Raw genomic sequence first — 27,312 nt, forward strand, 5'->3', positions numbered from 1 at the left:
AAATGACCTGGAGAAGCCCAGACTGTTCTCCTTTTGCAAAAATGTTTTTTTGGGAGTGGGGTGGGGGGGTACAATAGAGGTCAAAATTATCAGTAGTTTTGATAGAGTAGACAGAAAGTAGGTAAGTAGAGGGTAGATAGGGGAAACAATTTCCACTGGCAGGAGGGTCAGTAATCAGAGAACTTGGCTTTAAAATAATTGACAACAGAGGAGATGGGGAGAATTTTTTCAATCAGAGTTATAATCTGGAATGCTCAAACAATACGGGCTTGAGTATAAATTTGAAATGGGCATTTTAAAACAAAAAGAAGAAGAATGGACGCAAACAGAATGGAGACTCTTGAGCTAATCTTCATGTCTGGACAAGTCATTAAAATGCAAACAAACTTTCAGGACATACCTTTGAGAAGTCTTTAAAATGCCACAGATCTTTCCTGTAGTGAATAGCTGCCCTTCAAATAATTGAAGAAACAGTTTTCACAATATTGCTGCAGACTTTTCGACTGGAGTTGAAATCCAGAGAATGGGTGCAAAAAACCCTATTTTATCATAGAGGTATGTGAATGGGTGAAACTTGGACCCCATTGTATGGCAATGGCCCAGCCATCAAAAACCAATTGTGAGGACAATGGACAGAAACACTCTGATTACATGGCAGAAACTAGGTTTCACACCAGGACATTTAATAAGACAGTTTTGGAGCAGCAAAGGAGAGTGATCCAGACCAGCAAAGTTACAAAATCCTGCCAAAGAACTATTAGGCAGAGGATTCAGGTTGGTCTTGAAGCCTTCATTTGAGGAACCTAGCCAGGGATTTGCTACATGTCTTTGATTACAACTCAATTCAAGTGGAACAAGAGAAATCTGCTATTACAAGCAATAAACCACAGCGAATTTGTCTTAAACATCCAGATCATTTCTCAGTGGACCAAAATGGAATGATAGGTCTGCAATATGACAGAGAACTTTCAAACTTTTAAGATCTAAATGCATGCTACCTTTAGTAATCACAATCTTTTTGTGTGCGTGCGTCCGTCCGTGTGTATGAGTAGGTGAGTGTGGAAATAGGCAGTCTTAGTCATGGCACAAATACATTGTTGGAAGCAAAACTCAGGGTCACAAATGACACCATGGTTGCAGTCAGTCAGTCAGTCAGGTTTAATCTCACTGTTGCCAGGGAGAGAGATGGAATCAGTAGCTAAGGAACTGAGGTTGGAGCAGGGATTGAAAATTTAATTGGAAGACATTTCTGCTCATCCAGAACTGGATGTCCAGTAAGTAGCCTGATAATTTAGCAACAGTGGAGGAGTCAAGAGAGGTAGGGCTGAGGTAGAACTGGATATTGTCAGGGTATAGGCGGAAACTAAAGCTGGGCTTTTGGATAACGTCACTGATGGGCAACATGTAGATGAGAAATAGGAGGGGTTCAAGTATAGATTCTTGAGGGAACACCAGGGATATCAGTGCAAGAACAGGAAGAGAAGCCATTGTAAGAGATACTTCAGATACAATTAGATAAGAATGAAACCAGGCAAGAACAATTCCACTCGGCTGGACAATAGCGGAAAGACATTAATTGAGGAAGGTGTTGGCAACTGTCAAAGGCTGCAGACAGGTGGAGAAGGGTGTGGAGGGATAGTTTACCTTTGTCACAGTCACAGAAGATGTCATTTGTGATCTTAAGAGCCTTTTATGTATTGTGGCAGGTTGAAAACCTGATTAGAGTTCATTCCAAATGCAACATACTATCAAAGTCACTTCAATTCATACAGTTAACAACATAATTCATACGTTTCTTAACCTTCAACAGTTTGTTAGTACCAAGATGTACTTTGCTCAGAGAAGGTGGGCAAGCTATTAAAATAGCTAGCATTTGAAAAAACACAACTCCAAGGGTCATCTCAGTCTAGCACTGACCAGGAAAGACAACACTTGAATTTATTACCACTTGGTGGTAATTGTGTGTATCTGGTAGAATCATGGCAATGAAGCTTGCAGCAAAATAAATGAGAGTTGCTCTTGGATGTGCTCCGTCTCAGCTTACAACAATATCAATACTAGACATTCAGTAGCAGAGATTCAGTTGGTTATAAATGGCCTAAAAATTACAACCATTTTAAGCTGTTCACCGTTGAAGCTTGCTTACACATGTACAGGAAAAGTAAATTTAGAAACCCAAGATGCAGTCGAGGTTTCAAATGCTTACCAGCCTCTGGATCTGATACCCTGCAATGATCTCCCTGAGTTTTTGATAAGGCACAAGCAGCTGCTGTATGCCATTCTATTTCATGCAAACATACATCGACCCCAGACTTCAGAATAGGAGGACTCTCCAGATCCCCTGTGGAGGAACGGAAGGTCTGTTATAAAAACAGCAACCTCATTTCAGAATATTTTCATTTTCTATAAAACTAGTGCATGTCAAAGAAAAAAAGTTAACACCTAGCTCTTTTACAAAAAATTTGCTCTAAACTATGTACTTTACACTATCACGTGCATTTTGAGGGTCGAATGGTTGAATAATTATTCATAGGTAGGCCATTAACACACAGGATTTCAAATGATGCATGAATTCATGTCCTTTGTTAGCATCCATTAAAAGATTTACTGCTTTCAGACAAAACCAGAATACTTGGAAGACACCTCAGAAGTGTAGAAAGATTGCACAGATTGGAAATGTGACACCACAAACTGGAGAAGCCGCAAAAGCCAGGCTTGAACTTCACAATTTTTATCCGCGTTTTCAATCTCATCGATGTATGTGCAGCAAATGCCCAGTAATCAATTTGTAGTTTGCAGAATTCTCAGGATAGTTATCAACAGAAGTTGAAAGTTGTGCCCCCTTACATCAAAGTCTCTGCCCTGTTCTGAGGATTTGAGAGTTTCAAAAGCCTTCTGGGAAGCAAGAACATGGGAAGAAACTGTTGGCCTGAGTTTTGTGGTTATGTAGTGAAGATGTTGAAGAAAGCAGCCCACAAAGATCTAGCAATCTCTAATGGGGATTTCAACTTTCCTGATGTTAATTTGATTCTGATAGAAAAATAAAATTTGGTACCTACAGGTGAGATTAAGGTAGAAGTTGAAATATCAAAGTTTTAATTAAAAGTTAAATGGACTTTATCATGATGGAGAAATTTGATATTCCAAAATAAATTAAATTAGATTTTCAGGTCCAGAGAGATTGTTCAGAACTATGAACTTGATATGCCGTTAAAAACCCAGTCACACCTCATTCAATAGGGTGCAACTTTTCTCAGGGTTTTTACAATGAGACCAATGGCATAAAAGTGAATCTCATGCCTATTTAAGTGATTTGAAAGATTGCAATCGATGGTGTCTTCAACAACGCATGCTGAGGAGCAGAGAATCACCGACAGCAACTTCTGGATTTCTGCAATTAACTACACGTGGGATGAGAAGTTACCATCAGTTTTGCAGTGTTAATGACAGCAAACACTGACCGTTTACCATCATAACGGCAAAATCCATACCAGACATAGAAAATTCAGGCTGAGGCACTGGGCTTTTCGGTTATGAATTCTTCAGACAGAAAATACTGGTGAGCAATCAAACACCTGTGAACATATTTTAATTGCCAAAGAAACCAATACTGAAAAATTCTTTGCAGTAATTTTTGAAGATTGAGAAATTACATAAGAACATGAAAACTGTGTAAACCATGAACTGAAGATAACTTGTGTTTGTGAAAATTTACATACCAGGAATGAACAGGAAATTGTACATTTCCATCTTGCAACTTTCAATCCATTAATTTAAATCTGAAAACTTTCACAAATGCTTTAAGGAAGGTACAGGATGACAAACTGGCGGTGGGGTACAAATGGGGACTGTGAATTGATTGGGAGGAAGCTAACCAGCAAGAACAGTTTGGAGTTGGGACCAATGACAGTTTGGGTTCAATTCTCATGCCCCAACCCCCACCAAGCTTTTAAATACATTTTCCCTCCAATACTGCCATATTTCCATGCTCTAACCCCATCAAGCTGCAGAACCACCTCCTCCATTCTGCTGTGTCCCAAAACCAACTTTCATTTCAAGAATCTAAAACACACGATATGCTGACAGATCCTGGATCAAAATCGCAGTGCTCCTTAATCCCAAAGACACCCTAATGCTCCAAAGCTCTAAGGTCTCCATCCAATACCCATAAGATTCCTCACCTAGCATTCACTGATTTCCTCCCCAGTGCTGCCAGAAACACCAAATTAAAGTACTGTTGGATCCAGCGGCCAAAATAATTCTTCCCCATCTCCCCACCCACCCAAGGGCTGCTTGAGATTTTTTTCAGGTTTTCAGCGCTCCTCCTTCATTTTCATATGAATTCAGGCTACTATTCTTCCTTTGTATTTTCTCTCAAATATGGATTCCAAAGATCAGATTCATCTCAAATTCCAACTATTTGACACAATGAAACAAACAACAAAGCTAGAGTAAGAACATGGTTGTAGATCTACAGATAAAGTTCAACATAAGGAATGAGATTCAACGTTGCAATATAATCAAGAATTTCAACTGTAAGCCTATTGAACTTCACTGACAACTTAAGATGAATGTTTCCTCACTGTGAAAGATAAATAACATCCTTGAAACCCAATTCTAGTGTATGACATCTTGTTAGAAACATAAGTTTAAAGTATAAAGTTACTGAGCAAAATTTAATAAAACAGAAGCACAATATAATGCTGTACACTCCCCTCCCACCCCGCCCCACCACTGGAGTGGGATGGATGGACAGCCATGCACCTGCACACAACCAGTGCTGGTTACTCCAAATGTGCAACTCGTCCCAGCTGAAGCCTGGCCCGGACACAGCTATGGGCAGATCCCCCAGGGCCTGGAGCCAGGGCTGAGCAATTCACTGCTGGTAGGGTAACAAGCAAAGGACAAAGATCTCCAGCACCTCTTCCTTGACTGGCAGCTGGTGCCCACTCAGGTTAAAAGCCAAGCCCCACTCCTCCAGAGCCAGTATCAAGTACCCCCATTGACTGCATCTACCAGCTACTGCGGAATGTGCAAGGGTCACTATGCCAAGTATGCTGAGGCAGATGTTCAGGTTAGTAAAGGTTAATGTAGAACTGGGGAAGTGCCGCCCTCGTTATGTAGAGAGTCACTTGATGATAGACTGTGTACAGAGAGTGTCCACAAGAAGTCGGTATGAAGACACGTTGGAGATATGTATAGTTGAGGGGTACAATAAACAGCTTATGTTCAACCAACAAGCCTGCCCTTAGTGAGTTACCAAATAACATTGTAACATTCCTCAGGTTTTGTCTCCCACACCACTGCTCCCCCAATCAAAACATACAGGGGTGACCTTTCGTGAATTTTTTGCCCGTCACCAGGTATTCATGGGCTTTATGACAGATTTCCAGGACAAATCCACCTACCATCCCTGTGTATTTTGAACGCAGGCTAGACCCTTAGACCCATCTCAGTATTGCTAGACTTCAAGCGGCCTTTCTCAATGTCACCACCAGCGCCTCCATCCAGCATAATACAATAACTCTATGAAATCTCCAAATCACTGAAACACTACAGAAAATCTGTTAATCTATTTTCAATAGACTGGGCTTGTTTTGAAAAATGCATCTGTTTTCAAGTGTTACAGTAGATAGTTCTACCATATGATCAAAAGTATGATAAAATTCCCAAAACCTGTAACAAAATACCCAAATTTCCTACACGTTAAAGTGTGTTGAGAATATCCACAGCACCTTCTGACACATACAAACACCCCAGTTTCCAATTCTGGACAGGGGACCACCTAAAACAGAAACAACACTAACTTACCAGGTGTACATATAAAAGTGATGATAGTTTTGCTTTGTTCATCTCCTCTGCATTTATCACCATCCGAGTATATAAGCTGAATATTATTGCCTTCCTTTTGAGGGGATGAAACAAATTTCCCAAGGTTGTTCTTTTGATCTTCACCTAGGAAGTGACAAAATTAAAACAAAATTTTAATGAGTCAATTTAATTATCTTCAATTTTTAAGTAACTTGGCTGTGTTCAAACCAAGACATCGTTGCAGTGTTCTCTCCATTAAAAATTAACTTTTTTTAGTCATTTATGGGATGTGGGAGTCACTGGCTAGGCCAGCATTTATTGCCCATCCCTAATTGCCCTTGAGGTGGTGGTGGTGAGCTACCTTCTTGAACCGTTGCAGTCCACGTGGTGTAGGTACACCCACAGTGCTGTTAGGGAGGGAGTTCCAGAAACAGTGAAGAAACAGCGATATATTTCTAAGTCAGAGTGGTGAAAGGCTTGGAGGGGAGCTTCCAGGCAGTGGTGATCCCATGTGTCTGCTGCCCTCGTCTTTCTAGATAGTGGGTTTGGAAGGTTCTAAGGAGCCTTGCTGAATTCCTACAGTGCATCTTGTAGAGGGTACACACTGCATCAGTGGTGGAGGGAGTGAATGTTTGTGGATGGGGTGCAAATCTAGCAGGCTCGTGGGACGGTGTCAAGCTTCTCGTGCTGGAACTGCACTCATCCAGGCAAGTGTAGAGTATTCCATCACATAAGAATATAAGAGAAGTAGACCATTCAGCCCCTCCAGCCTGCCCCGCCATTCAATAAGATCATGGCTGATCTGTCCCAGGCCTCAACTCCTCTTTCGTGCCAGCTCCTCATAGCCTTCAACTTCCTACTATTTCAAAAATCTATCTACCTCCTCTTTAGATACTTTCAGTGATCTAGCCTCCACAACTCTCTGGGGTAGAGAAATCCAGACATGCACTACCCTCATTCCTTCGCATCTCAGTTTTAAATGTGTCCCCTTATTCTGTCACTATGTCCCCTAGTTTGAGATTCCCCCGCTAGTGGAAACATCTGGTCAACATCTACCTTGTCAGACCCCCTCAATCTTGTATGTTTCAATAAGATCATTCCTCATTCTTCTAAACTCCAATGAATAAAGGCCTAACCTATTTAGCTGTTCTTGATAAGTCAAACCCTTCATCCCAGGAATCAGCCCAGTGAATCTCTTTTGAACTGCCTCCAATGTCAGTATATCCTCTCTTAAATACGGGGGCCAAAACTGTACACAGTACTCCAGCTGCAGCCTCACCAACACCCTGTACAGTTGTAACAAGACTTCCCTATTTTTAAAGTCCAACCCCCTAGCAATACAGGTCAAAATTCCATTTGCCACCTTAATTACTTGCTGCACCTGCATGCTAACTTTGTGTTTCATGCACAAGAATACCCAGATTCCTCTGTACTGCACTTTTTTGGAGTTTCTCTCCATTTAAATAATAGTCTGTCTTTTGATTCTTCCTACCAAAGTGCATGACCCCTCACTTTCCTACATTAAACTCCATCTGACAAATTTTTGCCCACTCACTCAACCTATCACTATCCCCTTGCAGATTCCTTATATCCTCATTACAACATGCCTCCCACCTATTTTTGTATCAGCAGCAAATTTGGATACATTACACTCTGCCCCCTCCTCCAAGTCATTAATATAGATAGTAAATAATTGAGGCCCTAGGGCTGATCCTTGTGGCACTCCACTAGTTATGTCTTTCCAACATGAAAAAGACCCATTAACCCGACTCTGTCTTGCGTGTTAACCAATTCTCAATCCATGCTAATACATTACCCCCAATGCCATGAACTCCTATCTTGTGCAATAACCATTTATGTGACACCTTATCAAACACCTTCTGGAAATCCAAATACACTACACATCCACCAGTTCCCCTTTTTCAACTCTGCTTGTTATATCCTCAAAGAACTCTAGCAAATTTGTCAAGCATGATTTCCCTTTCACAAAGCCATGTTGACTGTTTGATTGCGTTAAGCTTTTCTAAATGTTCTATTTCTTCCTTAATAATGGACTCTAGCATTTTCCCAACAACAGATGTTGGGCTGATTGGCCTATAGTTTCCTGCTTTTTGTCTCCCTCCTTTCTTGAATAGGGGCGTCGCATTAGTGGTTTTCTAATCTGCTGGGACCCTCCTGGAATCCAGCGAGTTCTGGAATATTTCGACCAATGTCTCCACTATCTCTGCAGCCACTTCCTTTAAAACCCTTGGAAGCAGGCCATCAGATCCTGGCGACTTGTCTGCCTTTAGTCCCATTAGTTTGTCAAATAGTTTGTCCCTTGTGATAGAGACTGTTACAAGATCATTCCTCCCACTAGCTCCTTGCTTATCTGATATCTTTGGGACGTTTGTAGTGTCCTCCACCGTGAAGACCGATGCAAAATATTGGATTAATTTATTTGCCATTTCCTGGTTCCCCGTTATCAATTCTCCAGTCGCATCCTCCAAGGGTTCCACACCCACTTTAGCTACTCACTTCCTTTTATATACCCATAGAAGCTCTTGCTGTTTGTTTTTATATTTCTTGCCAAATTATTTTCATAACTAATTTTCTTCCTCTTTATTAGCTTTTTAGTCATCTGCTGCTGATTCTGAAAAAATTCTGAATCCTCTGGCCTACCACTAGTTTTCACCACTTTGTATGCCTTAGTTTTTGATTGGATACTCTCCTTGGCCACCTTCGTTAACCACGGGTGGTTCATCCTTCTCATCGAGTCCTCCTTTTTGACCGGGATAATTTTTTGCTGAGCGCTATGAAATATCAGCCATATATAAAATATCACACTCCAGACTTGTGGCTTGTAGATGGTGGACAGGCTTTGGCAAGTCAGGAGGAGTTACTCGCCACAGGGTTCCTAGCCTTTGACCTGTTCTTGAAGCCACAGCATTTATATGGCTAGTCCAGTTCAGTTTCTGGCCTCCTCCTGGGATGTTGATAGTAGGGTATTCAAAGATGGCAATGCCATTGAATGTCATGGGGCGATGGTTAGAGTTTTTCTTGTTGGAGATGGTCATTGCCTGGCACTTGTGTGGAAGGAATGTTACTTGCCATTTCCTAGCCCAAAAGCCCCATGTCTGCAATTTAGCAATAGAAAATGCTAGAGAAACACCAATTAGTCTGAACCTGTACTCTTAAGGATCAGGTTTATCGATATTGACTGTACAACTCCATCAGATCAGCATTGCTGAAATGTGGCCACTCAAAACGTCCTGTCTTTACTGTCCTGCAGCGTGCTTCCTCATTTGCTCTCATCTTATATATCTTACACTTACAATTTGCCAATTTTTCTCATCTTTCTTGTAAACTATGACCTACTTTGATGTGTGACATTATTAAAAAATAAATACAAGTCTACCATATATAAGTGAGTTGCCATTTGCTAACGAACAAAATTTCATGAAGTGTTACACTGGAAACATGAACTTATCTGCCCTCTCCACAGATGTGGACTACATTATTGTTTGTTTCCAGCATGTTTTTGTTCCTGTATTTTTACATTTTGTGGAACTTGCACTGACAAATATAACAATTTCTACTTATTGTTTCAGGGAGCCCTCCATGTGTAAAACACTACAAGGCATTTGCAACTAATTTTTTATGCAAACCAATGTCTGCTCAATACAATGATATTGTAATAAAACACAATTTTTTTTGAAACATAAGCAACTTATTGACTTACCAACAGCACAGATTGCTGCATCTTCAGGGCATCCTGTAGCTCCACCATCCTGAAGGACTTTGTGGCACACATTAATATAGATCTGTTTTCGGTCAGATTTCACCAGACCACTGTCCAATGCTTCCCAGTTGTGGGCATTAGATTCAGCAACTTCTTTTGCTGCAAATCAATGCAATTCCCAAATTTTATTTTGAAAAATAGATTAGTTGCAGCAATTTAAACCAACACAAATTCACAACAAAAGTCAATCGTCACAGCCTGTTGCATAATGGCTTTAACTTGAGCATACATTTCACGTGAAGGCTTCATTCGTAAGAGGGCTCTCAGTTTATTTAAGTTATACATCATTTAATGGTTTGGACAGGTCCTGATTCTGGTCACATCTTAGATCTAGCTTCATATTCAAATATTTCACCAGGATTAGTTTAAAACCAGGATTAATTTTGTCGTCAAATGACAAACACAATCAAAAGGAGGAAGTGTGAAATATTGGATGGAATAAACATTGTAAGAGAGGAAGTAGTCAAGGATTTAACGCCTTTGAAGATAAATAAACCGCCAGGCCTGGATGAAATATATCAAGCTGTTAAAAGAAGCACGGGAGGAAATTTCAGAGGCTCAGATCATCATATTTCAATTCTCCCTGTTTACAGAAATGGTACAAGAGGATTAGAAAACTGGTAATGATGTACCACTTGAAAAGGGAGTAAGGGATAACCAGAGTAATTATAGAGCTTTTACCTTCTGTTGTGGACAAATTATTGGAATCAATTGAGGAACAGTATAAACCTTCATTCAAAAAGGCACAGATTAATCAAGTTATCATGGATTTATAGAAATGGTCACATCTGACTAACTTGATTGAATTTTTTGAGGTAGAAAGGAAGGTTGATGAGGGCAGTGGGGTGGCGAACTGCATGGATTTTAGCAAGGCTTTTTTTGACAAGGTCCTCATGACAGACTGGTACAAAGTAAATGCCCTTGGGATTCAAGGGGGAATGGCAAACAGGATCCAAAGTTGGCTTCATGGCAGGAAGCAAAAGGTAATGGTTGACAGGTGTATCTGCGACTGGAAGGCTGTGTTACCAGTGGGATTGTGCAGGGCTCTTTACTTGATCCCTTGCTTTTCATAGTTTATGTTAATGATTTAGACTTAAATGTGCAGGGCATGATAAAGAATACAAAAATTGGCTGTGTGGTTGGCAGAGAGGCGGAATGTTTTAGTTTGCAGGAAGATATAGATGCTTTGGTCAGTTCAGCAGAAAAGCTGAAACTGGAATTCTATCCAGAGAAGTGAGGGGTAATACATTTTAGGAGGTGCAACAAGGCAAGGAAGTACACAACAAATGAGGATGACAATGAGTTAGGTCAGAGGGATCTTGGAGTATACAATCATATATATGTAAAGGACAGGTTGACAAGGCGGTTAAGGTAGCATATGACGTGTTTTCCTTTATTAGTTGAGGCATAGAATAAAAGCCACAGGGAGGTTATGCTAGAACAATGTACAACACTAGTTGGACCACAGCTTGAGTACTGCACACAGTTCTGGTCACATTACAGTAAAGATAGGATTCCACTAGGCAGGGTGAAAAGCGCATTTATGAGGATGTTGCCAGGGCTGGAAAATTTTAGCTATAAGAAACTGGGTTTCTTTTCCTTGCAAAGGATGATGATGATGGTTGACTTAATTTGAGGTGCAAAAACTGAGGGGCTCAGATAGAGTAAATGGGGACAACCCATTTAACCTGGCAGAGGAGTCAAAAACCAGGGGGCATAGATTTAATTAGAGAGAAGGTGAGGAAACATTTTTTACCTCGAGGGTGGCAGGAATCTGGAACACTCTGCCTGAAAGAATGGTAGAGGCAGAAATACCCCACATTTAAAAGAAAGTACTTTGACATCTACTTAAAGAGCTATGGCCTGCAGGGCTACAGAACAAGTGCAAGAAAGCTGGATTTCAGTGTTTTTTTCCAGTGACTGACATGGACACCTTGGGCCTTGTGTGTGTAAATTTTCTATGATTCTATACCTGTAAAAAAAAATTGGGAGGCGGAGCAAATAACTTAAATGCAGCCTACTGTACAAATTTTAAATCTGCATCAATAGGGAACAAGGACAGATATCTAAACAAAAAACAGTATTTTGGAATATTTACTGGACTCTCCTTTAGATCAAAGGATCTTATTTTTCCTTTTGTACTCTCTGCAAGTGCATTCGCGATATAGTTCAACTGTCTAGTAAGAGTCAAAAAAATTAAAATTAAAAATTTACTCTTGGTTTATTAAATCACATCAAAAACTGATCAATACTAGATGGACAAGTGCCATGGGCAAGCCAAAATCTTTACCAAAAACCGATTTTAACAATTTCAAAATGGCTGAAAGTAGGAAACCTCACCTGCATATCGAGTTAAAGGGGAAAGGTCATATCGTTTCCTTCCATCAGAAACCCGACAGAGCAAGTTTTCTTTTTCTTTCACACAGGCATACTTTGTACCCCAGTCAAAGATATATGTACAGTCAACTTCAGCACTGAATTCTGGTTTACCCTTTCCTTCATTGGCTTTAGAAAAGACAGATAAATACAGTAATGTAGATTTAGGCTGTTCAGCAAACAGATTCACACAGATGTCTACATAGATACAATGCATTCAATTTAAACTCCTGTCTTACCGAAATACTCAAAATTCAGTTCACCATAGGTTTACAGTTTAGAGAAATGCAATGCTATAACAAAGTTCTAACTCATGCATAAGAATATAAAAAAGTTGATTTTTTTTAAAAATGTTTACAAATTTAGGTGAAGTGCCCAATTAAAAAGTACAGGGCAAAAAGTTGAAGACAGGACAATGACTAGGTAGATTAGATAGTGTGTCAAGCTTCTGGATTGATCATCTTGTTCAAGGGCTCACTGCTTTCTGTAATAATCTTCTATCCTTAGCAACATTACAAATTCTTACCAACTTTAAAATATTTATTCAGATGGTGCAACATTAAACTCTAAATAAAGAATTTACAAGAAATCTCAGTGGTGAGAATGTGGAACACGCAGCCACATAGTGATAGATGCAGACACCACTGGTAGATTTAAGAGGCGGCTTCATGCTCTGATGAAAGAGAAAGCAATAGAGGAATATGGGGCTAGCATGGGAAATAGTAATTATAGTGGAAGAACGCTTGCATTTTGTAGACAAAGATCAATTATGCCGAGTGCCTTGCTTCTGTGCAGATTCTCTAATTTTATCTTCATTCCCTCCACCAATTTGACAAATATGATAAACTTTTGTGAGCATTGCATTGGCTTAGTAAAGAATATAAAGCCAACCAAGTCAGAATAAAGTTGACACCGGCAGTTAAGGCTGCATCAGGATAATACCATTTGAAATAGTGATTGTTATGGTCTTAGGCTGTAAAGTAGAAATATCCTTCCTATTCCACAATGACCATCACAAGTCTAACCTTCCCACTGCTTCTGCAGTTCTGACTCCTAAACTATCAGGCAACCACAAATGGACAATTATCAACACATATGTAGAAAATAGTCACAAATCAAATGGAAATTTAATTTTGACTGGGAAACTTAGTATTAGAACAAGCTTGAATAGCTGCTAATTGAAATGTAATCTCAATAATGCTTAACACAAACTAGAGTTACAATACACTTTTCTCATGCCCTGAGACAGACTATTTGGTATATGCATAATAAAACAGCACATGCTTTGCATTAACCTTACCAGCTGATTCATTACAGCGGAAGTTTATTATCGTCATTCTTCGGAATCCAGAACTGCACGAGTTGCCATCAGGGTACGTCAATGTAAGATCACCATCTGAATACCTGGAGTGCAAAAAAACTTGAATGCACAACCTAAAGATTATTAATGGCATTTCAACTTAAAATAACATTTCCAAGCGTGAAACAGGCTATTTAAGTTATTTCTAAACCGTGTAGCCAGCTATATGTTTGCAACAAAGTGCAATAATATTACATATCAGAATTAGATCAACTAATTTTAAAGTTGCTACTGAGTTATTTATCCCGATAGCAGGGACACCCCAAGGGTCAATGAAACACTGACATTCACCAACTTATACACTGACAACCTCCTATGAATAAGTTAATTTTCTTCAATTTTATCTCTTTTTTCTTTCATGGGATGAAGTGGCAAGGTCAGTATTTGTTGCCCATCCCTAACTGCCCTTGATCTGCGTGGCTTGCTAGGCCATTTCAGGTGGCAGTTAAGAAACAACTACATGGCTGTGGGTCTGAAGGCCAGACTGGGTAAGGATGGCAGATTTCCTTCCCTAAAGGATATTTGTGAACCAGATGGGGTTTTATGGCAATCCATGATAGTTGTCATGGTCACCATTGCTGAGGCTAGCTTTATATTTTTGAACTTAAATTCCACCAGCTGCCATGGTGGGGTTTGAACCCATGTCCCCAGAGCATTAGTCTAGGCCTCTAGATGGCTAATTCAGTAACATAACCACTACACCACCGTCACATCACTGCTTTTATATGGTCTCAGAGCAAACAAGTCAAGGCTACAATTCAACAGCCCATGCAAAGCTTTTCATTCCAGATTTACACCACAAACTCAGTCACTTAATTTCAATAAAAAATCATTTCGACCCAGTTGTGTTATACATAGCTTCAAGTGATTCTCCAATCTTACCTAATGCTGAAGTCATTTGATGGACCTAACATGGCTCATATCACAGGCTGAGTTGCCAACTCCACACCACTACTTCTATTAAAGCAAAAGCTATTCATCTATTGGATTTGTTGGTACCCTGAGAAGTCACTATGCAATGATGATGATAGATATGGCAGAGTCTACAATGAAATTCAGCTGAATTTCATTAACAGTTTTGTTCAAAAAGGAATTTATTAATAAAACTTATTGGCTTAAAGGCTATGTAGAAAAGGTTTATATGACCTGACATATTTCAGAACTAAGAATTTCACAACTTTATTCCCAAAATTTGATCCATGAAAGCTTGAGTGAGCTTTTAAAAGGATTGCCAAATACAGGAACTGCATGAGCCAAAAGCAAGTGACTTGGAGGAGCCAAAGTAACCCTGATCATCTGTTCAGAGAAATAACAAACAATCTTTTCAATGTTTTGCCCATCCATTTTAAAAGTCTCACCCAGTATAAAGATAGCATCCACTACTTGGGTTTTTAATGATATGGCACTGAGATTGAGTTTGAGATCTAAGGTTCAAAGTATAAGGCTGAACCTTAAAAGTTAATAATCTCAGGATTACTGTTGAGTCATGCGCAAATTGGCAAAGGGACAAACAGATTCTAGGGTTAAAACGTGTAGCGTAGTGTAGGAGGCAGGAATTTCAATTCACAGGGTACTGGCATCAATTCGAGGAAAAGGAAACTTGATCCATTGAATCCACTTCCAATTAAACCAGACGGACGGCGGCGGCGGGGGGGGTGCGTGGAGGTACTGTCCTGGTGAACTGAATAACGAGGGGGATAGATAATGTTTTAAATTAAAGGGGGGAGGGTGGGAAATAAAAGAGTTCAGCTAAGGATGATCTGCAAGTCTAAAGAGAAATGTCAAGCTGGTAGAGATTAGCGATTTGTGTGAAGGTGAAGCAGTGTTTCAGGAAAGGACATGACACACGAGACAGGAGGAATAGGCCATATGGACCATCGAACTACTCTGCCATTCAATACGATCAGGGCTCAACTTGGGCTTGAATTCCACTTTTACACCAACACCCCATATCCATTGATTCCAAGGCCCCCAAAAAAATCTGTCCATCCCAGCCTTAAATATATTCAATGATGGAGCACCCATAATCCCCTCGGGTACAGTGTTCCAAAGATTCACAACCTTTAAGTGGGAAGAAATTTCTTCACTCAAATTTAATAAAGGTTTCATCAGGGAAAAACTAAGCAGCTAAAACTTCGGGTCCTATATTGGAATTATAGATGAACTAATGGCAGAGAGAGTTATGGTTGCAGGGTGACCAAGGTTATGAACTAAATATTCCAAGGTACTTCACTTTTAGAAAAGATAGACAAAACAGAAAAAGTGGAGGGTAACCCTGATAATAAAGAATCAGGTAAAACAGTTTTGAGGAAGCTTAGAAAAATCAGGATACAGAGTCAATATGAGTGTAGTTTAAAAGGTCCCACGCCCCCCCTCCCCATTAACAGTATTACACAGAGTACGAATCAGATAATTAGAGCAATGTGCAACAAGGATAATGCAATAATTGTGGGAGATTTTAATCTTTACAGATACTGGGCAAGCCAAATTGGCAAGAGTAGATTGCAGAAAGAGCTCAGAATGCATTCAAGACCATTCTCTAAAAGATTCTGTAAAAGAACCAACGAGGGAACAGGATATTTTTGATCTAGTGTTGTGTAATGAGAGGGGGTTAATTAGTAATCATAAACAATCCTCTGGGAAGACTGATCATACAATAAAACTTCACAATTAGAGGGTGACATAGTTAAGGCCAAGACTGAGGTAAACAAAACTAGTTACATTGGTATGAGGGGCAAGTTTGTCAAGGAAAATTGGGAAATTAAAAGATATGACAAGATAAGCAATGGCAAATATTTAAAGAAATAATTCATAATTCTCAAAAATAATTATTGAATAAAAACAGGAGGGAAAAAGTAGCTCAACCCTGGCTAACTAAATGTATGGTGTTAGATTAAAAAGCTTACAATTTGCCAAAATGAATAGCAAGCCTGATTTTGGGACGGTTTTTAGAAATTGAAAGATGACCAGGAACATAGGACTTAGGGGAAGGCCATTTGGCCCATTCGAACCTGCTCGGCCATTTAAGATCATGGCTGATCCGATTGTGGCTTCAATTCCACTTTCCTGCCTATCCCCAAAACCCCTCAACTCCCTTGTCTATCAAAAATCTTTCCAACTCAGCCATGAATAAATTCAATGACTGAGCCTCCGCTGCTTTCTGGGGAACAGAACTCCACATACTAAGGCCCTGAGAAAAAAATTCTCATCTGTCTTAAAAGCGCGACCTCTTATTTTTAAAACTGTGTCTCCTGGTTCTAATCTCTTACCAAGGGGAAACATCCTCTTGGCATCTACCCTGCCAGTCCTCTCTGAGTCTTATGTTTCAATAAGATCACCTCTCGTTCTTCTAAATTCCAGTGCGTATGGGCCCAGGAAATAAGAGGGAGAAAATAGAATCAGAGTAAAGTAGCAAGAAATATTTAAGCAGACTGCAAGAGCTTCTACAAGTATGTGAAAAAGATTAGCAGAAATATGGATTCACTAGAGGGAGAAACAGGAGGTAGTACAATGGGAACAAGGAAATGATAGCACCAAATATTGTCCAACTGTCTTCAACGTAGAAAACACAAAACACACTGGAACTAACTAGTGGGGAACAAAATGTCTAATGACAGCAGGGAACTTAAAAATTCAAAAAAAAATACTGGAGAAATTAATGGAACTAAAAGCCAAAAAATGCCCCGGACCTTCAGGCCTCTATCCTCAGGTTTTAAAGAGATGGCTGCAAAGATAATGAATGCACTGCTTTCAATTTTCTAGTATTTGCCAGATTCTAGAACATGCCATTATCGAAAATAGTGTCAAGACCTTCCAATTAACAAGAGCAGTCACAGTGAGAACGGCAAGAGAAACGGAAAGAGGGTAGCTCTCGAGTCTGCCACCTCCTCTACCAGGCAACAACCAACACTCTCAGTTTGGGATGGGCTGCAAGGCTAAGGTCAGGCTCATAAACCGTCTGCAAATCCAGCACCATTGATATCTCACTTCCACCAAGCCACCCGCAAGAGAGGATCATTGCGGACACAAGGGGTTGTTGTTGATGAGATGAGGAGTAATTTGTTGAGATGGCACTTGGATTTTCAAAAGGATTTGGTAAGGCAGCCTGTAGCCGTATTCCTCGATTCTCTTGGTGTCCAAAAATCTATTGTAGACTTGTGTCTTAACATCGGATTGTCCATTCCCATGTTTTATCCTGGGCTTATCCGGCTGTTAATTTCATTAGTTGTTTACCAGGCATAGCTTAAGCCCAAGTTTTCTGAAGCCAAAATAACCAGTGAATACAACTATCTATAGCTCCCTCAAAGTCCAAGCACTGCATGTGCATCAGGATGTCCTCCTTCGAAATCTATTCTATTTCCTCAACCTTTACTCAATTAAACGATGGAAAATGGATTTGTACAATTGCCTGGTTTCCAACATCACTTTTTCTAAATTAGATAGGGTATGCACTTGCTTGCAGTCACCTCAGTAATGCCAGTAATTGTTTAGTCAGTGGCTCTCATCTTTCCATTGTAGAGGATATGCTTTCTGGCCATGGATATTTGGTAGCCTCATGTGTGCTAACTTATCCAGTAGGTCTACCACAATGCCTTCAATAATGAGTGTTAACCAGAAATTGGATAGCAATTATTAACATAAAACTCTATGGAAAATTTTTCCACATGCTCTTGGCATATGTCTTGCAGACATATCAGGATACTATAAAACATAACCAGTTACTTTCTAGCCAGTAGAATTAAGTGAAACACCACAAGTGGAAGTGCATAATTTCCCAAAATATACACTCAGCGTGTGCCAAGAGGGCTGATGTAGAACATATCCACTTTCATCTCTGCAATAGTCAAAGTCCTTGCATTTTTAATTTATTCCTAGAATGTCATATTTTCACACTGGTAAGTATAGCTGTATCTCAAGTCTTAGTCTGAATGTGTTCAGCATTCAGGCAAAAGGCTGTTAACTGTAGTGCCATGTTTTTCTTGCACTGTTTAGTACCTTTGCATTATTTTTGCTTGGGTTTACTTTTCCCTCCTTACAATGTCATTCTTGTGCTCCTTTTACCTCCCTTTCACACTTGACTTTCTTGAAAGTAATTTATCTAATTTGAGGTCCAAATCATATAATGCCCAGTTCAGATGCAGCTTATTTTTCCTTACAACACCTAGGTTCACGACAATTGATACTTACGTAGCACCTTAAGTGCAAAATATATCCCATGGCACTGCTAAAATGGAATAATAGAAAAAAAAATCAGAGGAAGCGATTAGCAAGGGCAGGCAGCTAACTGAGAAATTTTCTGAAGCAGAGAACGGAGAAACAAATGGGGATTAGAGAGAGCTCCAGAGTGACGGCTCTACCTCCTGTTGAAGTGAAAGGAAGGTGTAGAAAACACACAGTAAGCCAGAGTCGATGAATCAAAGACTGCAGGATGGGTGGGAAGGAATAGGAGGCTGCAGAGATAGGAAGGGGCAAGATTTGAAGACAAGAAGTTTAAATTTAATTTACTGTGGGACAGAGAGCTAGTGTGGCAAAGGTGTTGAATGAACGAGATTTAGCATATGATAGAATACGATGACTGGGTTTGAACATACTGGGTTTTGTTTAGTGTTGGATGCAAGGCCAGAAAGGAGGGCACTGAATAAAAGAGAACATTGAGTTAATGAGGCAGAGGTGATAAAAGCACAGATAAGGAATTCGACAGCAGGGGAGCTGAGGTCAGGGCAGAAGCAGACAATGTCTTGCAGGTAGGAATAAATAGTTTGTAACATACATGTGGGGTTTAAAGGTCAGTTCAGTCTAGTTTAGTGTGAATGCAGCTGGGAAAAGTGATGGAGTTGGCAGCAAAGGAATTAAGTTTATGGCAAGAGCCAAAGAATGGTTCCAAAGTCACTCAAATGTCAATTTGAAGTAAGCTGCAAATTGTCCATGATGTCGTCGGACTGGTAGTCTAAGCTTGCAGGTGATTTTGTCACCGAGGGAGTAATAGGAGGTGGGCATCATCTGCATTCATGTGGAAGCTGATCCTGTTAAGGGCCAGCATGTAGACAAACAAAAGGGAGGGAGCATGTGTAGAACCTTTGGGAGCTCTGATCATAATGCAGGGATGGCAAAAGCCATTGTTGGAGGGGCACTGGTTACACTTTGCATACAAAATCGGGCTCATAGTTGGACAAAGGAGATGCAATGAAGGAGCATGATGTGGTCCACTGCAAACACTACAGTGCAGTCAAATGGAGCAGGGAAAGGTAACATGTCACAATCAAAACGGTGGCTTTCAGGATATTGACAAGTGGGAGGTGTGTGGTCTTGGTGGTGTGAGCAGGGTAGAAGTCAGACTGGACAGATTCAAACAGAGTTAAGAGATGTACCTGGGGCAGAGCGTGAACTACATATTGAAGAAAGAAAGAAAAAGGGATTTGAGAGAGAATTTGAACAGTCAATTTCAGGGTAAAGTCCTTTGCTGCTTTTTCAACACAGTTTGGTGTTAGCAGTCATGTAATTGATATGATTCAGCAAGCAATATAAATTTCTGGAGCTTGATGAGACCATGTGCATAACACAGGAGTTTGTAGAATGTTTGATGAGACATAATCAATTACTTTGTCTCCAGCTTGGTGGGTTCTCTAGACAAACTGGACAGAGACTGAACAAGAGCTGGGAGCGTGGTCACAGAGGGGGCAGACTGTCAGGCAAGGTGGAATGGTATCCAAAGCGAAGGCCAAATTGCAAGTCAGCAACCCAAATAAGGAATGCAGTATTTTTCAATGCATTTTACAAGCAGCAGCTCTATGAGGTAAAATGGTGAAAGTGAATTTATGTATGTGGTCACTGAAATTAAAATTTTATTTGAAGCACAACTCTCAACCACTGAAAGTTCAGCCAGCTGTCGGAAGAATATGAAACTTGGACAGCCAGTTTGGTGGCTGCACTGTAATGTTTTCCCAAATTATGTAGGGAGATTCAACTGTTCATTCTTCAGAAATGGAAAGATGATACTCTGACTCTCATGACAACGAATGGCTTCAAATTCTTGCTTTCATGGTAGATGTTACTAAGGACCTGAACTCTCATCAGAAGAATGCAGGGCCACAAGCAGCTAGTGACAGAATACTATTGCAACATTCGGGCATCAGAGATGAAGCTTCAGCTGTGGGAGAAACGTCTTTTCCAGAGTAAGATGTAACTTGCTACGTTTTCCCACTCTTAAATCACTATTTCTGACTATTGGGACTTAGATATGGTGCCACAAAATGGTATATGGGCCAAATTACTGAACTGCAAAAGGAATTTCCAGGTGGTTGTGAATTCGAAGAGTATACAATTTTCAGCACATTTTCTGTCAACATGCATTATGTAACAAAGCAGCCCCAAAAGGAAGTTATTTTACTGCAGTGCGCCAATCAAATAGCTACATTTCCAATATTGATGTTGATGTTGTCACGTTTTATCAATGCACAGCCCCAAATTATCCCAACCTGAGGTCCTTTGCATCAAATTCTCACTTGGTTTGGGACACGTGTGTGTAAACAAGAATTTCCAATCTTGTTCCCCATCACTCCCAATGTTTGTTGACAGACTGACACCCGGTGCAACAAATTCTGATTTTAAAATTCTCATCCTTATGTTCAAATCCTCCATGGCCTCAATCCTACTCATCTCTGTAACCTCCCCCAGCTCTAAGGCCCTCTGAGAACTCAGTTCTTCTAAATCTGGCCTTTTGTGCACCCCAATTTCATTTGTCTCACACACCGTGCCCCCCCCACCCACCCCACTGGCATCTGTGCCTTTACCGGTCTCAGCCCCAAGATATGAAATTCCCTCCCTAAACTTCTGTCCTCCCTCCCCTCCTTTAAGAGACTTATTTAAAAACCCACTTCCTTGGCCAAGCATTTGGTCACCCATTCTAATATCTCCTGTGGTTCGCTGTCTACTTGTTTAACAATGCTCCTGAAGTGCCTTCAGACATTTTATTTACATTTAAGATAATGAAAGTTGTTTCTACTGAACTGCGGTACAACATTTGAAGAACAATACTGCAATTTTCCAATATTGGTGTTTGCCAAATTATCCCAACATGAAATCATTTGGAACAAGAGTTTTTTCCACACCTGGAATCATGTGAGAACACAAGTATTCTGCAATATGAATATCAACAAATCTAAACCAAAGACCCCAAAGTGCTTTCCAGGCAATGAAGTACTTCTGAAGTGTAGTCAATGTTGCAATGTAGGATATAAAATCTAAATGGAAATACCAATATAAAAATGTTAGTTATTTCTATTTTAAGAACTTTTGCTGCAAGTCACAGGATCTCAGGTCAGGCCCACCATTTAAAATGGGATTGACATCCTGATCTAAACCAATCAAATAAAACAACACAACTACATACCTGAGTGTCTGATTTTGATATCGCCCCGCAACCTTATGGAAAGAACCCTCTTTTTTCGTTTGACATGATGCTATGAAACCCTTCACATCACTGCAGCCCCCAGAACTGATTGGTCCACACACGTTCAGGTAATAGTAGTAGTCATCAGTGGTGGCATCACTCTTCTTGGGGATAACAAGATATGGATGGCTAGAGGCTGGACAAAAAAAATTTAAGCACTGAAACATGGGAGCAGGAATGTACTTAAAACTGTGGCATCCAAAAAAGCCATTTAAAAAGGTAATAGAATGGCCGTCACCTTAAATCTACTTGTTTAAACACCACATTACATAAAACACAGCCTCCAACTTGGCTCCTAAAGGCAGTGAATGGTAATTATAATCATCTAAATCCCTCAAAGCCTTCTTCCTAACAATCAGTCAAAAGAATAGTGCACTTGGAAGCTCTCAATTATTTGAGGAATTAATCCAACTGATGTCCCTTATACTAGATTTTAAAGAATGGCTCAAATGATTAACATTTAAGAAGCCTTACAAAAATCTCAGCTCGTTTTTCCTCAGATATATGGTTGTCCCTGGTGGTATAGAGTTTAAGGTATTTGATTTGGTGTCAAAGTTTCAACTTTAGTGAAGCTTATTTGACTTCAAAATCCATTTATTACTGCTCACAATTTGGTAACTGCAGCCATTACCATATCCTGTACTCAGTTGTAGTGCTGATGGTTCAGTTATCAGCGTTTGCAGGGTTATAATCATCATGAACATACAAACAAGGAGGAGTAGGCCATTCAACCCTTTGAGCCTGCTCCGCCATTTAATAAGGTCATGGCTGATCTAATAGTAACCTGAAATCTGCACCCCACCTACTGCCGATAACCAACACCCACTTGCTTACCATGAATCTATCCACCTCTGACTTAAAAATATTCAAGGCTTTCTTCCTGAAACAGTGGTGGAAGCAGAGTTCCAAAGGCTCACGACACTCAGTGAAAAGATTTTGCCTCATCTCTGTTTTAAATGGGCGACCCCTTATTTTTAAACAGTGACCCATGATTCTAGATTCTCCCACAAGAGGAAACATCCTCTCCACATCCACCCTGTCAAGGCCCCCTTAGGGTCTTTCATGCTTCAATCAAGTTGCCTCTTATTTTTCTAAACTCCAGCAGATACATTTGCTTGTTCTTCTGTAAAGTGTTCATCCTGTCTAAAAAGTAATGTACCATTACAGAAATTATTTAAATGTTTCAGATCAAGGATTTCTGCTTTGTACTGGTTTTATCAGGCAATGCAACCAAATCAGTGTAGAAGATTGAGGAATTTTAAGCGCAACTTACGCCCATCATAAAGTTTGTGATCTTTTACACTGATCTAAAAAGAACTGCACTGGAAGCAGGCCCCTCCTACAAAAGTGGCCACACCCCCAGATTTAATTAATCCAATGGAGTGTCCCTGCCATTGACACCCAAAACTGACATGTACAGCAACTAAATTAACTGGTCCTGTATTATTTTTAAAAGGCTTTTTCAGGTATTTAAAATTGGGTTACCCACAGGTGGTGGACTAGACACTAAGATATTTACTTACTATGATCAACCCATCTCATGTATATCAATAAACAGCACTAGGTTACCACTCTAGTACATCAAGGAATATTTTTAACGCAAGAAAACAAGCATTCTATTAAATTACCCAATTGGTTCATGGTAGATTCTGCTTCCTATGATATGCAAATAAGTGAGCAGAAACTTGAACCATATTTTCACTTCAGCAAACTAGCACGCTTTGTGCCGATTACAGATTGGGACCAAAGTGTAAAATCTGGTCCTCAAATGTTAAAGTCTGTATTATATAGAATTACACAAAATATACAGCAAAGATACAGGCCATTCAGCCCAACTAGTCCACGCCAACATTTATGCTCCATTCAAGCCTCATCTCATTTCTCAGCTAACCCCATCACCAAAACTTAAATTCCTTTCTCCCTCATATGCTTATCTAGCTTTTTTAATGCATCTATGCTACTTGCTTCAACTGATCTGTGGTAATAAATTCCAGATTCGCTTCAACTGATCTGTGGTAATAAATTCCAGATTCGCACCACACTCTGGGTAAAGAAGTTTCTTCTGAATTCCCCACTTCATTTCTTGGTGGCTATCATATATTTAATATTGCTGCTCTCCACAAGACAGACACAGGTGGTTTTGTAGCTCAGTGGATAGAGTCCCTATGAGCCACAAGCTCCAGCTTGAGCCCCGCCCCAGGGCTTGATAGCCAAGGAAGGTGCATTCATAATACAGCCAAACAAGTTGAGTATCAAGCTGCAAATCCTTCCAACACATGACAACAGCAAACAGTAAGAGCGGCAGAGGTTCCTGGTCAGCCATGTGATAGCAAGAACGTTGGAGCCACTACCATCACTACAGCTCCAGGCTTCAACTTGCATGTAAAAGTGCATGTTGCCACAGCAACTCTGACTCCATGACTGAACTGTAGCACACTGTAGCAAAATATTCTATAATTTTAAAGGCCACCGTTTAGGTCACCCCACGATCTTCCCTTCTCAAAAGGGAGATTCAGTCCATTCATGCCTTCCTAATAATAACCTAGTTAGGCATCCATCCGTCTAAGGAGGCGATGTATTGTGTATGTCACTTCTGTATGAACATAGTCTGTTGTGACTGTAGAGGCCAATTCACAAGAGGGGTGGGCCTGAGGTCGACTCTATTTTTTTCCTTTGTCAGGCTCCCTTTTCCATCATCTGGTCATTTCTTTTCCCTCTGCTTTTTCCACATCCTCCCTGTTCATCTCCAGGTGCTCTGGTCAGCAGCAAGGACTTCTCATGCATCGACTATGATCCTGGACAACTTCAAGTCTTGCTTGCAGATATCCTTGTATTGCAGACATGAGACCTGGTGGACTTGTGCCGATAGCAAGCTCCTCATACAGCACGTCTTTGGGGACATGGCCGTCATCCCTTTCGCTCATGACCCAGCCAACGGAGATGCCACTGACTCTAGGTTAAACATGCTGGGTTCCCTAGTGTACTTCCACACTTGGCACTGTCTTGCCCAGAGATCCCCAATATTTGTCTGAGAGATGGAGAATGGCAGCTATTTAACCGCTTTTCCAGGTTTGTATAAGTTGTTCATGCCTTACGGTAGTAAAGGAGGGTGTGGAGAACACAACCCTGGTAGACATGGAGCTTTGTATTTTTTGGTTAGTTTGCTGTTGGTCCACACAACTTCTCAACTTTGAGACGACAACTGTGGCCTTGGCAATCCTGATACTGATTTCAGCACTGAAGGCACAGGTTGCCAGTAATTGTTGATACAAGGTAGATAAAGCTGTTGATGACCTCCAGAGTGAGGTTATGTTGATGGAAGGTGGAGTGTCTATGCCCTGGTCCATAACTTTGTTCTTCCTGATGCTGTCAGTCCAAATTCCTTGCAAGCCTAAGAGAACCGATCTACAAGCCGTTGCAAGTGAACTTCGGTATGGGATGCCAGCTTGGAGTCATCATGAGTGAGCAACTCTCAGTCTTGCCGAGTTTAACAGCTTGCCACCAGCTCTGGGACCTCATGTGAGTCACTGAAAATGTACAATAGCAGCATGGAGAAAAATATGCCAAAGAGAGCTGGCACCAGGACACAGCCCTACTTTACCCCACTAATCCTGAAAGCCTTAAATTAAGTTTTATTGTAACTGACAAAACTGTGCATGTTTTCAGTGGAATGAAAAAATGACACCCAGGAGCCCAGGCAGGCAGCTTATTTTCTGCAACAGTTTAGTGCAACAGAAACATGGGCGAAAGCCTCATTCAGGTCTATGAACACAATGTAGTTTGGTCTGTGCTGTTCATGGCACTTCTCCTGTAACTGCCGAAGTGAGAAAATCACGTCAACTGTATCTGCCAGCTCTGAAGCCGCAGAGACTCAATAGATGCGTGATGCCAGGGTCTGCAATCTGGTTACAGCAACGCAGCAAAGACCTTCCCCACAATACTTAACAAGGAGATGCCTTGGTAATTTTTGCAGTTACTCCAGTCCTCTTGTACAAACTGACTATTTTTGCATCATGTCTTGAGGCACAATTCTTTCCTTCCAGTGGAGACAAGCTCAGAAATGCTGCAGCTGTGCTGGTTTTAAACTTCTGTTGATTTCAGATGGAATGCCATCATTTCCTGGAGCCTTACCACTGGCAAGACGGTCAATGGTCTTGTTGAGCTCTAATATGGTGGGCTTGCTGTCCAGTTTCTCTGACAGGAAAGTTTGGAATGGTGCTGAGAGCTTCTTCAGTGACCATGTTCTCCATTGCATAGAGTTCGAGATAATGCTCCATCCACCTTTCCATCTGCTTGCTAGATTGCGAGATGATCACCCATCTTTGTCTTCAAGGGGGCTGATCTGGTTGCTGCTGGGCCTGTTGCTTTCTTGATTCCTTCTAGCATCCCTAAATTCAGCAACAGACCATACGCTGTTGCAGTGTTTCAACCAGTATTGATCGACAGTGCTGAGCAGTCTGCTGAGACTTGATTTTGGCAGCATCTATATTTTGTTGGCTAGGGATTTGCTTAAAGTTTATGACTGCTCTCCTTTTGGTTGCAGTTACTGGCTCCATTTCAGTCCACTAAACTTCAAATGGGTTAGCATTCCTCTGATCTCTTCTCCTGTACATAGTGAGTGCAGAATTATGGATGGTGTTGCACAGATGATCCCACCTTGACATTGGCCTTGGGAGTTCTCATTCGAAAGAGCCTGATTAAGGATGTTGAGGAACTCTCCTGGGTTCGTGGTACGGTGAATTGTTGCTCTGAGGACACCTTTCTTCTTTTGGAGTGGTATAGTTTCCTTGGCTAAAGCTACACACCATGGAATAGTCAGTGACACAGTCAGCACTGTGTTAGCCACAAGTGATGAGGACTCTGTTGAGGGAGGTATGACTGGTGAGGATGAGAACTAGCTGGTGCCATTGGCGTCATCTCATATCACCAAGACACCTTGCAGCTAGGCTTAGTTTGGAAGTAGTTGTTCTTCAGAGTCCACAGCAGCAACATAGCTCCAACAACCTCTGTCCATTTTCGTTTAACTTGCCGATTCCCTGATGCCCTACGCATGTTGTCCAAGCTGTGTAGTCGGTATCTACTTTTGTATTGAAGTCCCCTAGAAGCTACAGTCCCTCAGTACTGGGAACTCTGCTGATGGCAGCATTAAGTGCTTCATAGAATTGAATCTTGACATCTAGGGTGAAAGTGAGTGTCAGGGCATAAGTGCACACTGGTTAACTGGGCCCATGTTTATTGACAAGTGAAGAGTAAGAAGCTTCCCCAAGCCTTGTAAGTTCTTTGTTGCTCACAGCTATTTTGCATGTGCCATCAGCCTACAGGTGGTCATCGATAAGGCCGGACACATGGTCCTTACAATGCAAAAGACTGGTGCCTTCTTTGATGAAAGCAAAATACAGCAGATGCTGGAAATCTGAAATAAAAACAAAAAACGCTGGAAAAACTCTGGCAGCATCTGTGGAGAGAAACAGTTAACTTTGAGTCTATGACTCCTTCAGAGCTAGAGAGAAATGAAAATGTGCTGAATTTTATACT

At 40.7% G+C, this 27,312-nt stretch overlaps 1 protein-coding gene across 1 annotated transcript in view; it reads right to left on the reverse strand.

Annotated features, from left to right (window-relative positions):
* igf2r (insulin-like growth factor 2 receptor) overlaps positions 1-27,312 on the reverse strand; it is a 223,537-nt gene that overhangs the window by 120,715 nt on the left and 75,510 nt on the right. Inside the window, exons 9-14 of the mRNA XM_078556726.1 lie at positions 21,718-21,913; positions 13,269-13,372; positions 11,933-12,097; positions 9,533-9,691; positions 5,812-5,955; positions 2,207-2,341 (exon numbers count right to left, since the gene is read on the reverse strand). Of these exons, the coding sequence (XP_078412852.1) occupies positions 2,207-2,341; positions 5,812-5,955; positions 9,533-9,691; positions 11,933-12,097; positions 13,269-13,372; positions 21,718-21,913 (903 nt within the window). The remainder of the gene's footprint in view (positions 1-2,206; positions 2,342-5,811; positions 5,956-9,532; positions 9,692-11,932; positions 12,098-13,268; positions 13,373-21,717; positions 21,914-27,312) is intronic.

The sequence above is a fragment of the Cetorhinus maximus genome, chromosome 14 (genome assembly GCF_964194155.1).
Source record: "Cetorhinus maximus chromosome 14, sCetMax3.hap1.1, whole genome shotgun sequence".
NCBI lineage: Eukaryota > Metazoa > Chordata > Chondrichthyes > Lamniformes > Cetorhinidae > Cetorhinus > Cetorhinus maximus.